General features: G+C 35.8%; 1 protein-coding gene across 5 annotated transcripts in view; it reads right to left on the reverse strand.

Moving 5' to 3' along the window:
* Window positions 1-618: 618 nt before the first annotated feature.
* The window catches only part of LOC106087547 (phospholipid-transporting ATPase ID), a 203,585-nt gene continuing 185,718 nt past the window's right edge, over window positions 619-18,485 (reverse strand). For all 5 annotated transcript variants that reach the window (XM_013252623.2, XM_013252624.2, XM_013252620.2 and 2 more), the window contains 8 exons: window positions 12,651-12,809; window positions 12,440-12,591; window positions 11,748-11,971; window positions 11,463-11,688; window positions 11,223-11,326; window positions 10,902-11,150; window positions 7,205-7,324; window positions 619-7,121 (listed from right to left, as the gene is read on the reverse strand). In XM_013252623.2, the coding sequence (XP_013108077.2) occupies window positions 6,843-7,121; window positions 7,205-7,324; window positions 10,902-11,150; window positions 11,223-11,326; window positions 11,463-11,688; window positions 11,748-11,971; window positions 12,440-12,591; window positions 12,651-12,809 (1,513 nt within the window). In that variant the 3' untranslated portion in view covers window positions 619-6,842. The remainder of the gene's footprint in view (window positions 7,122-7,204; window positions 7,325-10,901; window positions 11,151-11,222; window positions 11,327-11,462; window positions 11,689-11,747; window positions 11,972-12,439; window positions 12,592-12,650; window positions 12,810-18,485) is intronic.

Raw genomic sequence — 18,485 nt, forward strand, 5'->3', positions numbered from 1 at the left:
ATTGCAACTCTGGTTTTGTGTATGTTATTAGTTCGCGCAATTTTTCGTTGTTTGTGTGTGGTATGGTTCTTAATTATAATATTGGGTTGCCCAAAAAGTAATTACGTAATTAATAATTAGTAAATGCATTTTTAATAAAACTTAGAATGAACTTTAATCAAATATACTTTTTTTACACTTTTTTTCTAAAGCAAGCTAAAAGTAATAGCTAATAACTGACAGAAGAAAGAATGTAATTACAGAGTCACAAGCTGTGAAAAAATTTGTCAACGCCGACTATATGAAAAATCTGCAATTACTTTTTGGGCAACCCAATACACACACACAACCAAAATTCGGTGACAGATAGTGCACTTCGCGAGAAAAAATTGTACTCAGCTGTTTACGGTACACTACCTGGTAATAATGTCATGTTTGACATTTAGATTTGCTGCAAAATCAAAAAAAAAAAAATAAATAACAAAGTTGTACTCAGCTGTGCGCATGACGTCACCTTATAAGTGCATGCTGCCATGGTGGTAAGTAATCCAATTCCAGCCCATCCGCCTGCGCAAAACGCTATTTCACTTATTTTACAATTTTCCTTTCTAATGTTCATATAATAATAACACACAAAAATACTTTAACGTATGTTATTTCATTTTTTTATTTATATAATTATATAATTCAACTTAAAACTTAAATCACATATTTTCACGTATAACGTATAGTTTAAAAAAAATAGCAATAAGTAATAATAAAAAGTACATAGGTATGAAATTAATAAATAAACACCAAATTCAAAAAAAAAAAAAAAGAAATAAACATAGAATCACTCGATAGATTAAAACGCCTAGCGTTGTGTTTTTTAAAACTATCCCCTAAAGTATAACTGAGATTGAATTCGTGAAATCCAAATACAAAATCCTATATTATTAGTTCTAAAAAATAACAATAGCAGTAATATTACATATCAATAATGAAAAAAAGACATACATAAATAAAATTAAAGATGAGAAAACGCAAAGAACTTAATGAGAAATAAAGGGACCCAGAGAGAAAATAACTAAACTTCATCAACTCATAACAAAATTATCAATATATATTTAAAAAAGACAACATATAAGTATAAAAAAACACAGCAAATACCTATGTGCGTTATACTACTTTATAAGGAAAATCATAATAATATAAGAATAATATGTATAATTAGTGTATGTATTAATAATGTATGTTTGTTTGTTGGGATTTGAGAAAATAATTTCCAGAATTGACCTCATTTCGGCTTTGTTGAAACTTTCACCCTTCTCCTTTAGATGCTCTTTAAGTTTCTTTCGACTATGTGAAGCTAATTCTGGAATTCAAAGGATATACATAAAGTATTCTAATATTAATTAATTGTTATGCTCATTATTGTATGTAAAATTGTGGATGGCACACTCCATTGTATTTGAATAAAGGCAAATGTTTTGCGCTACTAAATTAAATGGGAAAGAAAACTCTCTTAAAAACAAAACGGGAACCCCTAGTAACATAAAATAGCCGCCTTCGATGTTTGGTGTTTTTTTTTGTAAAATCGTCTTTCCGAAGTTATATATAATTTTTTCCGCTCTTTCTTTTTTATCTCAGCAATATTTTATCTACAATATAAGTGGTGTTATTATAAATTACACGTATCAACTGCTAATACTACAAACTCCATTTGCTCCATCTACTGGTCACTTTAAACGTTATTTGCTACACACCTTGTAAAATAACACCAAAAGCCGCCGCATAAAGCATATCACCCACCACCCACCATAACAGAGATCTCTTAGCACACTTTACTGCCTCTCACATATCTAACTGTCATTTCTTACATTGGCACTCATTTTGCCTCGATGAAAAAATTGAAGATTAAAAGTATTCAAAAGCTTTTACTAATCGATTAAAGCACAGTTTAATTAGGAAGATAAACAAATGTGATATTTGAAAACCACTTGCAATCATACCAAGGTTTTTTTTATCAAATAAGCGCTTCCAAAAACAGGTTAGGTTTGGTAAGAGTGGCAGTCCTTTACAAACTCACTGAGACAATTTTAAGTCCATTATGATACCACAGTATCGCCAGACCATGGCCTATGGTGGGAATCGAATCCACGACCCCCGCACTAGTTGTTGTTGTAGCAGTGTGTAGTACACTGAGGCGGCAGCCCTTGCCGATAAAGGATTTCATCGAGTCAATCCGGTATACAACCGGCTGCCATGGGATTGCCCCCGCTGGAATTCCAACCACGCTACCAATTCGGCTACCCGGGCGCCCAAAAGCAAGATCCTATTCCATTTTGATTTAACTGCCACAATTTAGAAAAGCAAAAAAGGCATTAAGTCGGCCCGGGCTGAACTTTGGATACCCACCACCTCGGATATATACATATATTAACCACCTTTCGTCATAATACGGTGAAAATGCATCATTTAGGAACCCATAAATGATATGGTCCAATCTTCACCATATTCAGGAAGGCTATGTAAGGGTCTAACACAACTTTTTGTACCATATTCATCGGTGAAAAAAATTCCCATTTTATGGGTCTAATAAATTAAATTGGGAGATAGGTGTATGTATATGACAGCTTTATTCAAATATAGACCTGTCTGAACCATATTAAACGCAACAGTCGAAGAGCCTAACACAGCCCACTGTGTCAAATTTTAAGCGAAATCTAGTTATAAACGTGCTTTTATTGTTTCAAGAAATTAAATCGGATATCGGTCTATATAGCAGCTATATCAAAATGTAGCCTGATCTTGACCATACTCGGTCGAAGAATCTACCAGAACTCATTGTGCTAAATTTCAGCGAAATCGGTTAATAGATTCACTTTTTATGGGTCTACAGCTTTAAATCGTGAGATCGGTATATATTCCAGGTTCATCCAAATGTGGACCAATCTCGGCCGTGTTGCACAGGGATGTTGACGAGCCTTACACATCTCGCTATACCAAATTTCAGCGAAATCGGTAAGTAAATACGCCTTTTCTTGGCCCAAGATCTTAAATTGAGAGATCGGTCGAGGGGCCTAACGCAATAATTTTAGCGAAGTCGGTTAACAAATTCACTTTTAATGAGCTTCTAACCTTAAATCGGGAGATCGGTATATATAGCAGCTATATCCAAATCTGGACCGATCTGGGCCGTATTGAACAGGGATATCGAGGAGCCTAACACAAATCGTAATACCAAATTTCTGTGAAATCGGACAATAACTGAGCCTATTAAAGGCCCAAAACCTTAAATCGAGAGATCGGACTATTTGACAGCTATATCCAAATCTAAACCGAAATCAGCCAATTTAAACAAGGATGTCGAGGGGCTTAACATAACCTACTGTCCCAAATTTCAGTGACATACGACAAAAATGCGCCTTTAATGGGCCCAAGACGTTAAATCGTGAGATCGGTCTATATGGCAGCTATATCTAAATCTGGATTGATGTCGAGAGTCCTAAAATAACTGACTGTCAAAAATCATGTTTTTGTAGATTGAAAAAAGTCCGACATGATCCACCTCAGTTATTTTTCATTTATAACTGCTATCTTCTGAATTAAAATACATATGTACATCAGCATCTCCCTCCTGCGACTTTTTTTTTTTTGTTTAAAATTTTTTATACCGAGTGCGAATGGCGTGCCGCATAGCGACGCTTCTTAGTAGAGAAGTTTTAACATGGCAGGTTATCTCACAAATGTAGCCAGCATTTGCAAGGGGATAACCACCGCCGAAAATTTTTCTTATATTTACGTCGGGAATGGAGCCCAGGCGTTCGGCGTCATAGGTAGACATGCTAACTTCTGTGCCACGGTGGCCTCCGGTGGTATTACACAATATGTATCGTCATATTTTTTTTTTCAAATGCGGTAACTCTTAAAAGTTGTACACATCGGGTAATACGTACGAAAAATGTAATATGGAAAATAGATTTTGGAATATATATGAAATTCTTTCGATTTAGACAGACAGACACATGTCTTTCAAAAATGTACAGTTTGACGTATATAAGGAAAGTGAGGGCACATATGTAAAGCACTGATCGTGTAATAACACCTTAAGGGAACGGGGTCCACCATGGATCGCAACATTTGTTAATTTCATAAGTAGATTAGGCAGTTTATCTTCGAGGTTAATCGGGCTAAAGACCGGTTTATAATAACTGCCTTATCTAAGTACAAAAGAAGTCAAATCGGGAGCTCGGTTTATGTGCGAGCAATATCTAAAGATGGAGAAATTTGGAGCATTTATAATCCCAAGCGACCTTCATCAAAAAGAGAGCATGGCAAAGTACCTCACAAATTTCGCCAGCATTAGGAGGGGATAAGCATCTTTGAAAATATTTTCTGGAGTTGTTAAATAAAAAAAAATTATTATTATTGAAAAATCATTGACATTTTTAAATGATCAGAAAATATTTTTGGAAATACATATGTAATTTATAAACTAAGCATTTAAGAACGCTTTTATTTGTTTATCAACGAAATATTTCTCTAAAACATGGGATAGTTATGTTGACAAAATTTCCTTCCTAGAACCAATATTTTAGGATGTTTATATTGTGAATATATAAATATAAAAATGTCTCAACTAACTAGTTTTTTAACTAAAAGGATAAATACCAATAAAATTTTTAATTAAAAAAAAATCGTGAAATTTTTTCTTTGTAGTACATCTTGATTAGACATATCTTGCAATACGATCCAAATGATACTTGTTAACCAATGTGTGTATATGTAATTTTTGACTACATGAAACCTTTGATTGATGTTTGTTATACGAGGAATATTTAAAATTTCATAGTGTTGTTCAACAACCACAAGTCATATGGTGTAATCCGCCATCTAGTTATCAAGATGTCATTTCAAAAAGTGGCATTGTTCTGAACACAACCAAAGAAACTAGCGCTCGTGTGTTTACGTGTGCAGGTAAAATGACGCTGTAGAAAGTTTGGGGTTAAGTGTCCCCAAGTCAACACTTTTGTCAACTATATATGTGACATTGTCACCAAATTGTCTACATTGGTTTTTATTGACAGGTGCCAAACTATAACTTATTTTATTTTTTCGTTTTCTCAATCGTTTTGTCGCAAATAGTTTTGCTGGTCCCTAAATCATTTCGAAAAAAATTGCAAATTTAATACTAATTAGGGACATAGGCTGACGCATATGTAAGTATATAACTTTTTGTAGTACAAATTCTAGAAACCAATTTAAACTTCTTGTTTGTACTTAATAGACTCGGCAGAAGAAGACAATTCTTGATTGTTGTTGTAGCAGTGTGTGTTGTGTTCTATCTTGCGTCTGTTTGATTATGTAGGGTACGTCCACAGGGACGTACTCCAATACTTGGTGATAATGCCGAGCGTAACTGACATCAGGTATTTGGACACAGCAATTGTTGACGAATCATTTGGCAACTATCCAAAGATTTCCGTTTTAGAAAAATTTTTTCTTTACTGAATATATATTTTAAACAAATAAATAAATATAAGTTTAAACTAATTTGAATGTCTTGAATGAAACTAGCTGATAATTTTGAAATTGAGTGAAAAGTTAAAAAATTACGGACTTAATTGTTACAAATATACATTTTTTATTTATAATGTACCTATTGACAATGCCCTATATATCCCACAACGTCTCTGTATATCCCCTAATGACTTACTATTGACAATATCACTGTTGACTTCTGAATGACCAGCTCATATTAAATGTCTATAGCAAAAAGCATTGGCTTGTCAGTAGTTCTGGTGACAATGTCAATTGTAAATCAGTATAGATTTACTATAGACAATTTCTACAGAATAAACACAGAACTGACATCTTTATACCGTCAAACTGGCCGTCTGTTTTCAGCTGTTGGTGTGAGACCACCTTCATTATCCACCTTGCTCATAGTGGTAAATTCTCTGTTAAGCACTTCATCTGTCATTATTCAAATACAGCGGAGTGTACTTCATTATGGTAACTTATACGCCTGTGGGGGGTTGGGGGGTTTAAACAACCAAAGTTTACTTGTTATGTTGTACGAGTGTTGTGTTGTATTTGTATGCTTGTATGTTTGTGAGTTTGTTTAACTTTGACTTAGATTTGATTTGAAAATTGAATAAATTTTTCTAATAGCCAACAATTGTTTCAGTTTGATTCCATAGGAGATAAATATCATGGGATTTTTTTCTAAATTTTTTATTTTGGTTTTCGTTTTAGTTTCTTTGTTTTTTGGTAATGTTTGTCACAATGTACACATGGAGGCATGTCGGTAAGTAGTATGTATGTATGTATGTTTGTGGTTTTGCACGAATGCTTTTGTAATAAATAAACGTTTCCTCTTCTTCTCTTCTTCTTCACATTTTCGTATTGAATACCCTAAAAAATGTTATTAATAATAATAATTATTTAGTAGATCATCTCTGGTATTTGTTAAAGCTAATGCGTTTTTTTGTTTCGATTTTTTTCTTTTTGTTTTTTTTTTTCAAAATATTCATGGATATTATCCTTGGGTGTGAATGTCTGTGTAGGTATGTGTATGAGGGTGAGTGTGTGTATGTCTGTATGTGTATATCAAAAAAGTTGATATACCATTACAAATTTCAGTTGTTTTTTTTTAGTTTTGTTTTGTTTGTTACAAACTTAAAAGTTTACATTTAAAAAAATTAAATTAAAAAAATTTGTTAAGTCTACATAGTTGTTGTTGTTGTTGTTTTAATTCCTATTCTCAATGAAAATAATTGAAGATTTGGTTTATAATGTTGCTGTTTCTTGTTGTTGTTTGATGTTAAATGTTGCAATTGTGAATTCGTTTCGTTTTGGTTTTTGTTGGTTTTGTTTTTTTAGAGATTTATCGTATCTAAATCTTGGCAAGGAGCACGTGGACTTATCCCATCACTACTGTTGTGTTCTTGATTGGTTAAGGCATCATTTAACGCTGACGTCGTTGTCTCATCCATATCTGCAGCATTTTTATTATCACGCACACTGTTATTGTTATTGGTCTTGTTGGCATCGCCGGAACTTTGCACCTTCTTGCTACCCAGACCCAGGGGGAAAGCAAACTCTTGCGGCAGTTTACGCATGATCTTACCCGAGGTAATAAGTCGACCAAAGCCCTCCTAATGGGTTTAAAAGAAAGGAAAAAAAAAACATTTTATTCATTCGTAAAGTAAAAGAAAAAAACTATTTTTTTGATACATACCTGGTGGGCAAAAGCATAACCCGATCTTAAAGATCTCCTGGATCTTCTCGAAGAAGGTGCTCTCATAACACTACTAGTGTGACGTGCCTTGTGGCTGGCGTGGCGTCTTCTCATGCGTATCTGAAAATTTTAAAAGAGATATGGATACAATTAAGAAAAAATACAAAAAAACCAGTTATAGTCCGATTCGGACCATAAATGAATGCTGAGCATTGTAGACGTCATAAGAATTGCGCTTTGTAGGGGCTCAAAAAGCAAAATCGGGGGATAGGTTTATATGGGAGCTGTATCAGGCTATTGATCGATTCAGACCATATTAGACACGTCTGTTGAAGGTCATGAGAGAAGCCGTTCTGCCAAATCGGATGAGAATTGCGCCCTCTAGAGGCTCAAGAAGTCAAGATCCCAGATCGGTTTATATGGCAGCTATATCAGGTTATGTACAGATTTGCGCCATACTTAGCACAGTTATTGGAAGTCATAACAAAACACCTCATGCAAAATTGCAGCCAATCGGATAGGAATTGCGCCCTCTAATGTGTCAAGAAGACAAGATCGAAGATCGGTTTATATGACAGCTATATCAGGTTATGTACAGATTTGCGCCATACTTAACACAATTATTGGAAGTAACACATAACAAAACACCGCATGCAAAATTTCAGTTAAATCGGACGAGAATTGCGCCCTCTAGAGGCTCAAGAAGTCAAGACTCAAGATCGGTTTATATGGCAGCTTTATCAAAAAATAGACCGATTTGTTTACAGAATGAAGAGCTGACATGTCTAGGTGGAAATTACTTTGTTTTATATCCAACAAGTAAAAGCGTGCTAAGTTTGGCCGAGCCGACTTTTTTATACGCTCCACTATTCTAGTGGAGTTATATAACGCAATGGACCGATTCGAACCATAGTTGGTTTGAATCTTAGAAATCATAGTAGAAGTCATTGTTTCAGCCAAATCGAATTAGAATTGAGCCCTTTAGGGGCTCCAGAAGTAAAATCGGGAGTTCGGTTCATAGGCAGAAACCTTAGGTTATGGACCCATTCCGACCACACTTGGCACGTATTTTGAAGGTCCGGAGAATTCCTTGTACAAATTTTCAGTCAAATCCGTAAAAATTGAGCCCTCTAGAGGCTTAAGATGTAGATTCGGGTAATCGGTTTATACGGGAGCTTTATGAGGTAATGGACCGATTTAGACCATACTTTCCATGGTTGCTGGAAGTTAAAATAAAACACCAATAAGAATTGTGTCCATAATCAGAGATCGGTTTATATGGGAGCTATATCAGGTTATGAGCCGATTTTGACTTTGTTTAATATCCAACAAGTAAAAGCGTGCTAAGTTCGGCCGAGCCGAATTTCCACTATTCTAGTGGAACTATATCACGCTATGGACCGATTCGAATCACAGTTGGTTTGAATGTTGGAAATCATAGTAGAAGTCATTGTTACAGCCAAATCGAATTAGAATTGAGCCCTTTAGGGGCTCCAGAAGTAAAATCGGGAGTTCAGTCGTAGGTAGAAACATTAGATTATGGATCGATTCCGACCACATTTGGCATGCATTTTGAAGGTCCGGAGAATTCCCTGTACAAATTTTCAGCCAAATCCGTAAAAATTGAGCCCTCTAGAGGCTTAAGATGTAGTTTCGGGTTAATGGGTTTATAAAGGAGCTTTATGAGGTTATGGATCGATTTAGACCATACTTTCCATGGTTGCTGGAAGTTAAAATAAAACACGGATAAAAACACTAGAGGCTCAAGAATCAGAGATTGGTTTATATGGGAGCTATATCAGGTTATGAGCCGATTTTGACCAAAGTTGTTGGAAGTCAAAGCAAATCGTTTAGCCAAGTCGGATAAGAGTTGCGCCCTCTAGAGGCAAACAAACAAAACATGGACCGATATAGCCCATTTACAATCGACGTAGGAAGTATTTGTGCAAATTTCAATCGACTAACTTTATTGCTTCGTAAGTAAGCGTGCAGACGGACGGACATGCTAAATCGACTTAGAATATCAGACGATCAAGAATATATATACATTGTTGAATCTCAGATCAATATTTCGATGAGTTACAGAAAGACGAAATTAATCTACACCATCCTATGGTGGAGGGTATAAAAAATAATTTTGCTTCCACCCTTTAGGTTAAGTAGGGTGAACGCTCTAATCTCTCAAAACTGACATGTAAGACTATCCGTACGATTTTTTTATATAAATTTGGGTACTAAGTTCCTGAGAGTCGTCCCACCTTAAAAGTAATTCCTAAAGTGGGAATATGGTGCGATTGGGACTGCATGGGATTTAATGAAAGGTTTTTGAAAGTGGAGAAAGAATCTGATATACAAATTGTTGCCCAAGTATCTGGGGGCCCAGTTCAGAAGAAGGTGCGCATTATAACACCCTATGCCAATATGAACATACACCTAAGCACGCAATCGGCTTGTTGAGTACTCTAAATACCAAAAAGGAACCGCGAAGAAGTCTACTCGTGTGCGAAGAATTCCGCGCTGCTTACAAAATCACTAATCGTTCACCCGGCGCGGGATGACTGGAAGCACCACATGGAAATCTGAGCCCCGATTTGTGTGGGGTTCTTCGTCATCACGAGAAGCTCAGCTAGGATCTACCGGGATCGTCCACAGGTTACGGATAGTGAAATGCTCCGTGTACGCCATTGGGTCATTTTGGAATACAATACAATATACAACGACAAGTCGCTTAGAAATCAATTCGTATACGGATTGATGGACCAAAAGTCCGTTGCTGTAAAAAAGTGACTTGAAATTAGAAGAAGGAGCAAACATTGTAAGTGCACATGAAATGGTGGAAAGAGGTTTAGCAGACATGAATAAAGAACAAGAAGGATTCATTGATAAGGTACAGGAGAGAAAGAAAAGTAAAGATCGAGAGTCCACACGAAAAGCAAACGGCAGTGACAGATGTGACAGCACCGATCATGTGCCGGCGAGTTCTCGACATATCTCAACTATTTGTAATTTTTAAGAATGTGTTTCAAAGCCAGAAAGATGGGGAAAGATTTCAGAGAAAGATGACAGCGCTAGTGAGGAATCAGGCAAAGATTTGCTGCAGGAGGAAGAAGGTTCAAGAAAGTCGATCATTAGAGATAAGATAATATGTAAGCTGCCAGTAAGTGGTAAGAAAATTATGTTTGAAGTAGACATCGGTGTCCCAGTTACTCCGATGAGTGTGGCAACACTTTGAAGAGTATTTCAATATTGTTCTCTAATACAGCAGGAAAAATACATAGTTTTCAGGCACATTTGCATAGACATCGGTGTCCCAGTTACTCCGATGAGTGTGGCAACACTTTGAAGAGTATTTCAACATTGTTCTCTAATACAGCAGGAAAAATACATAGTTTTCAGGCACATTTGCATATCATACCCAATACGACTCGTAAGGCATTAAAGGCCATAAGATTCCCATTTCCTCTTCTACAAGCTGTAGAAGATGAATTGGAAAAACAGGTGGAAAATGGAGTTTTTCTAGAATTTCGTGACATAATAAAATATTCGGGTATCTTATCGATAGAAGCAGATTTCGGAAGATGGAGTCTAAAATAAAGGCCATAGAGGCAGCTAATAAGACCTGCAATTGTCCAATAAAATTAAATAGCAGTTCGTTTATATTTCAGGAACACAAATTTTCTAAGAATTAAGCTCTTACCATATCAGCCAAACTAGGATGTACATCTATTAGATAGAATTTGTACGCTAATACTGGTATCATAATCAGCACCACCGTGATAAACATTGTTGTCCAGAAGGTGAGGTCCTTCATGGCCATGGTAAGTGAACCCACATAGGGTCCACCAATCACATAATTGTAAAAGTAATCGAGTACAAAGTACCAAATAAGACTGCCCCAAATGGTGATGTGGTTGGCAATAGTCCAGTACGATGTATATAAGGCTATCTGTAAAACAGCAGTAAAAGAAAGGGCAATTAAAGAAAGTGACAATTAAATCGAGAAGATATGATAACATACCTGTGCTGTATTATCAATGATTAAAATGGTGGCTACCACAGCTCCCAGAGTCATATGATCACTTAAAATATAACCATTGGGCGAAACGCCTTTGTGATAAGTACCTGAAAATCCAATCACAAGTTTTACAATAAAAATCAAGAAAATCTTAGATCAACTCCTTCCAAGAGAGAAGTATCCCCTGTCCCTTGAAGGAGTGTTCATGGGAAATTTTGTGTTTAGTAACTTCTTCCAACTCACCGTAAGGTATTAAAAATAAGATTAAAGAACTAAAGGCACCATGTAAAACACTATACACAAATTCTTTGGTATTAAACAATTGACTTTTCAAGCCGGGTGTGTACAATTTGGGATATTCCAAACTGTGCTTGTCCGACACATCCTGTTCGAATACTCCCAACGCCAGAACGGGCAATGATGTGTAAAAAAGATTGTAAACCGAAATGAACATGGGATCGAAAACAGTCTGCAAGTAGGTTAATGTAAGATTTAAAGTCCCTTTGTGACTCATTAAACAATACCAACCTGTGCGCTGAATCCACAAAAGAATGAATACCAACAATGGCAAAGGGTAAATGCAAAATTTTTATAGAAAAAATAACGCAGGAATTTGCACATGCGATAGTAGGACCAACGCCCGTGCACTAATAGAAGTCTTTCTAAGTAACGAAATTGGGCAATCGAATAATCGCTTGCCAATACAGCCTGTAAACCCTCCTGACCGGATATGCCAACACCTATGTGAGCAGCTGAAAAGAGAGAGAGAAGGCGAATAAAAAATTCATATGACAACAGCAAAAATTAATGGCAGTTTTTTGAGTAGAAAGGCTACAATGTATTCATACTCATTTTTATATACGCGAACGCACTTATTGTTCAACTAGTAAACCACTACAATTTTGTCATACATCGAAATCAGCTGATTTTATAGAGCGAAAAAAAGCTAATTTCGATTAATTGGCGAAATAAGCTGGGGCAAAATTAAAGTGGTTTTGGCAGTAGGTTGCATTGACGTGAGGATCTTTTTAAGAGATGTTAAGCTTAGAAATTAGGACATACAAAATTTCTGAGCGAGGAGATAAAAGCATTTTAAGTTATTTCGTGACAAATCCTTTGAATTGAGGAGTTAGTAGCATTTTAAGTTTTTTATGGCAAACCCTCCGAGTGAGGAGATATAAGCATTTTAAGTTTTTTAGGTGATTTTTTTCATAACAAACCTTTAATCATAGAGACATCGTTGGCACCATCACCTATTGCTAATGTAACAGCATTTTTGGCACGTTTGATTAGTTCCACAACCAAGGCCTTTTGCAAAGGTGTAACGCGACAGCATATGACCGCCTTGCATTGGGAGGCAATATCAAGAAATCTGAAAAGGAATGACATGCATGGTACCAATCAACAGCAATATTATCGAAATATATATACCTAGCCTCCAATTCTGGCGATAGGCAATGGACCAGCGAATGCCCATTTATGACTATGGCAAAGCCAGTGTTCTCCTCAATGATTTCATCCTCCCTCAGGGCATTTTTTGCCGCACTGCCACCTTTTTCTAAATTGTCATACAATTCATTGGTCTCAGCACTTTTCGGAGATATTGAATGAGATAACAAATACATAAAAATTAATACATTTGTTTAAACAATTTTACAAATTTAAACAAATACATTGGTATAACACAAACTCACACACACACACACATGTACAATATAGGAATATAAAATATATTGTTTAGTAATACTAATGAGATGTTTTTTGTTTAAAATGTGTTACAAAAGCTCTTCAAAAGGTGACAGACAGATAGAGATATGAAGGAAAAACTCGCATTTCTAACTACATCAACATACTTTACGAATTTACTGCACTATAGTACGGTATTAGTTAACATTTTTTTACTGAATTTTGAGAAATTAAAAAAGAAATCTTTTTTTTTATTTTTTAAAAAAGAAAATTTACATGAAAAGCTTACAATGCTTTATGGCAAAATTATATTAAAACGATGTAAAACATACATGGAAATCAACAACAATGGCAAAAACAACACAAACTTATCTATATATATATATACTTAATTATATTAAGTTTATATTTTTTTTATATATGTAAATATTACTTTACGGGCGAAACAAGGTACCAATAGAGGGGGGGAAATCATCCTTTGTACTCAACTGAATCGAAATCAATTTCTGATAATAATGAAGTAATCTTTTTTAAACTTTCATAAACTTGACGTAGGGATAGTTATACAGAAAGTAGAATAGATGGATACATAAGAAAATAGAACTAATCGAAAACGTAACTAAACAAAACAAAATGGAAAATCATATCGAAACAAATATGTAAAGAATATAAAAGTGGGCCAAAAATTCCGACTCTGGGGGGCGTTTATTTGTAAATCCTTTCTAAGAACTTCTCCTACAGGGATTTCAAAGAGATACGCGCAAAAAATAGAACATTTGGAACATCTTTGAGACAAACATATCTTTTTTATTGGGAAAGCAAATTTTCCCCATGAACATTCCACTAAGTGAGTGCAGTCCGATTCAAGTTTAAGCTCAATGATAAGGGGCCTCCTTTTTATAGCCGAGTCCGAACGACATGCCGCAGTGCGACTCCTCTTTGGAGAGAAGTTTTACATGGCATTGTACCTCACAAATGTTGCCAGCATTAGGAAGGGAAAACCACCGCTGAAAATTTGTTCTGATGGTCTCGCCAGGATTCGAACCCAGGCGTTCAGCGTCACGGGCGGACATGCTAACCTCTGTGCTACGATGGCCTCCAAAGTTATAGTTACTGTGCAATATTTCCCTCCACCGTTTAACATATGTAGTGAATTTCCCAAATTTTGATGATAATGTCACATCGGTTATGGTAAAACTTTTATGAAGTTTGTCTTTGTTAAAAGATGGCTCTTTTACGCAAAAACTCAAAACTTCTTTAAAGCCAAAATTCCTTTTTTTACAACAAAAGACGATATGCTACACGAAAAGATGATTCTTTTGATTTGTTTATATCTCATGTCTCTTCCAGTTGACAGAGAGTGTACCGAAGAAAGACTCATTTAGGGTTTTTTTCTCATTGGGTAAAACTCAGTCTGCCAGTAGTCCGTATTGAGAGGTTCGTGATCGTGTGTGGATGCAAAACTCCTAAAGTGATATTTTTTTCAAATTTTACCTTAGGTGAACAAAACGCATTTACGATAGCACAAACAAAACCTCGCACCAAACGGCGCCAGGCTGGAGGCAACAAAACATTAACAGCATATAAATAGTTTGACTAAATTCTGTCCAAATTCTTGTACTTTTATCGTAAACAAAGTCCAAACGTTATCCATAAAAGAAGTTTACTTGGCAAAAAGTTCGTTCGTAGCAAATGAATTATTTTTTTGCGTGTACCCTTCAACAAAATCTCCAAAACACAAAACTCAGTTAAACCACGTTTACACTTGAGTCCAAATCTACTCGATTTGAGCAAATCTCTCAAACCTTACACTACGTTTGAAGTGATTTGAAATTCAAATTTTCGAATTAAAATTGATAGCAACCGCATTTTTATTATGATTTTATTTTGAGGGCATTTTATTCAACTACAAAATTTTATAATTTTAGTTAGAAAATGTTAGATATTTCGAAAAATTGCTGTCGAAAATACCGATAACAACAGGTATTCACTGTAATACCAGTGAATACCATTTGAATTTTTCGTATTATAAAACCACTTTCCAAGAAGATTTGCTGCAATTCTCCTCAAATAAGTAAATTTGCTTACACTGAAAATATATGGGAAACCTCGTTGCAAAACACGAGATTTTCAAAATCTCGCCACAAATCTAGATTTGCGATAAGTGTAAACATGACACTTATTTACTTGAAGAAATACAATACAATGGAGGTTTTGCCAAAAAACATTTTTCAGTTCTTTAGTGTGTGTTAAGGTCGCCCCGATAGTCGACTTGGTTTCGTGCTCGGATTATCAATGCGAGGATCGATTCCCACAAGAGGCCTGATCTGTCACTACTGTGGTATCACAATGGACATGGCGAAACAATTAAAGGTGGTGTCATTTCTACAATAATCACAAATCATATGGCGCAATCCGCCATATTGTCATCAAGCTGATCGACGTTTTGCCAACACACACACACAAAAAAATTGTGTGCGTGTGTATATGCGTGTGCGTACATTAGCAGAGAATATGAGAGAAAGAAGATGACAACAAAGAGAATGCAAACAAAAATCTGACATCTTAATACCGTCTAATCTGGCCGGCTGCTAACAGCTGTTCGCGTGAGACCACCTTTTTACATCCGCCTTGCACAATGGACTAAAATAGTCTACATCAGCCCGTTTAGTAAATAGAATAATAATAGAATAACCTAACAAGTGTGTGCTAGTATTTATTCTTTTGCTTCATTGCAATATCAAATTATTCAATCGAGATGAAGACCAGTGTTGCCGTTTTTGGTATATTCCTACCAAAATTGGTAGGTTTTTATTTTCTTGGCAGGTTGGTAGACTGACCACAATTTTTGGTAGGTTATTCCAGCATGTAAATACCAAGAAAATTACTGAAAACCACGCAGGGAATAACTCAAAATTTATTCACTTCTTGTCGTTTCTGTGTATTCGTTAAGAATACAGAACAAAATCATAGATGTCGAGAGACCAATTACTGTTACAGTTTTTGTTCGCAGCTTAGCTTCTCGTGACAGCAATGAACACCACACAGATCTGGCCAAAATTTTTCAGCCTGTGTGGTACTTACAGCTTTCCCGTGCCGGGGTCTTACTCGGTCTACATGCTTAGTTTAGGGTTGTTTAGGCCTACCAGGTTATCCTACACAATTTGTGAAAATTCCTTGAAAATCATCGCCTTTTTGAACACCAAGGGGAATAATCATTATTCGATTGGCTTGACATTTAGCATGTCATATTCTGTTAAGACTTCAAATCATGGCTTCCTGCTAAAAAACGGAATAAAAACTGATACAAAAACAGAATTTGAATGCCAGCCATTTATTCGGTCGTTGTTTTAATTTACAAAATTAGCTGCAGAGAGTTTATTTACTTCCCATTTCGAACAAATGCGTTATAATCGGAGATCTGCAGCGGTTGTTGTTGTTCTAGCAGTGGGTTTTACACTGAGGCCCTTGCCAACGAAAACCTCCATTGGCGGTGTATCCCATTTGCGGTATATCGCAAATATACTTGTTTTTTTGAATCAACGGAACTAACGCAACCATTCAACTCTAATCAACGCTCGTACAAAAAAAAAAACAAATGATTTTGCGGTTGTGCTGATGTCCACGTGAATGTAGCGCTATGAAGCAAACGAGCGATATCTGAGCTAAAACTACCACCGCAAATACTTATTCCCATGAGGTGTCTCTTGTACATGCGGTGGTTTAATGAGTGTTAGCCAAAAGCAACGCAAACACCGCAATTTTATTTTTAACATAATAAAGTTGAAAAAAAATCCAAAAAGTTATGAAAATTATTATTGAGGAACGAATAAAAATATTCTATTTTTTAATACATTTTTCTTAAAATAAATCTTCATTCTCATCGCTGCAAAAGCAACACCGCAATTATTAATCGAATAAATGTTTTGTGTTGATTCGGTTCTATTTTCGTCTTATAGTTGTAACACCTATATTGACAAAAACTATGTTAAAAGCGGTGGAACAGGAAGCATACATATGAATGTTACGAGTTTCCATACAATCACCACTCATATCAGTGAGTTGTTGTTGTAACAGTGTGTTATACACTGAAATGGCAGCCCTTGCCAACGAAGGACTTCATCGGGTCAATCCGGTACGTACAATCGGCTGCCATGGGATTTATCAGTGATATCTGAGTTAAAACTACCACCGCAAATACTTATTCCCATGAGGTGTCTCTTGTATATGCGGTGTTTTGATGAGTGTTAGCCAAAAGCAACGCAAACATCGCAATTTTATTTTTAACATAAAGATGAAAAAAAAATCTAAAAAGTTATGAAAATTATTATTCAGGAACTAATTACAATATTAGATTTTTTTTTTATATTTTTGATAAATATTTGTTCTTTTTCATCGATGCAAAAACAACACCGCAAACATTATTCGAAGCAATGTCTTGTGTTGATTCGGTTCTATTTTCGTCTTATACTCGTAACACCTATATTCAGCGGTGGTACAGAAAGCATACAAATGATTGTTACGATTATTCATACAATCACCACTCATATCAGTTAGTTATCGTTGTTACAGTGTGTTTTACACTGAAATGGCAACCCTTGCCAACAAAGGACTTTATCGGGTCAATCCGGTGTGTACAACCGACAACCGGTACGGCTGCCATGGGATTGAACAGTGAGTTGTGATCGTATGATGCTACCTACCATAGCATTTTTTTGAGTATGCCGCAAATCAGAAAAATACCACCGCTTGCAGTTCTGTGGTTATAATAAGCTTTATGCCTTTAAATATCAAGATTAAATATAAGCGGCATGGATTCAGAGTTTAAGTTTTTTCAGGTGTCGCATGCAACCGCTCAAAAGAAAGTTTCAGCCTTAACCTGATGACCTAACATAAGGAGGCGTTTATCCCATTATCTTGAGCCAAGCCAAATGTTTTCCGATGACAATTTTTTTCTATGCTTCGATAGAATACTCGAATACGCTAAAACTGGGAATGGCGTTTGATTCCCCGACACCTTTCAGGAATACAAAATCTCAATGTAGTTTGGCTATTTAAAATGCAAATTTTGCCCATGAACATTCCACTAAGGAACAGGGGCAAACTTCTCACATATCAATGATTCAAGTTTAAAGCTCACAAATGTTGCCAGCATTAAGAGGTCTTGCTGGGATTCGAACCCAGGCGTTCAGCGTCAAAGGCGGACATGCTAACATCTGCACTACGGTAGCCTCCTGGCTTTGTATCAAAGAAAAACCTTTTTCCATCCAGTCAGGAATTGGAGTTTACCCTAACAAAATTGGTGGGTATTGGTAACAGTGTTGCCACATCTCAACAAAGGACATTAAAAGTTTGACTTATTGTGTCGCTTTGGTAACAAAAAAAGGAAATGCAAGCGGTCTCAGCAAATGCAAGGAATAAGGATTTGAACCTACGCAATTGATACAACATTTCTCCTTCTCAAGCGGTAATACATACATACACATCGATATTGTTCTCGGTGGCAGTACATAAAAATACAAATGAAAAAAAACCGAAAAATTATAACACCTTAAAACTTAAAAAGGCCATAATGTTTAA

Source organism: Stomoxys calcitrans, chromosome 4 (assembly GCF_963082655.1).
Source record: "Stomoxys calcitrans chromosome 4, idStoCalc2.1, whole genome shotgun sequence".
Classification (NCBI taxonomy): domain Eukaryota; kingdom Metazoa; phylum Arthropoda; class Insecta; order Diptera; family Muscidae; genus Stomoxys; species Stomoxys calcitrans.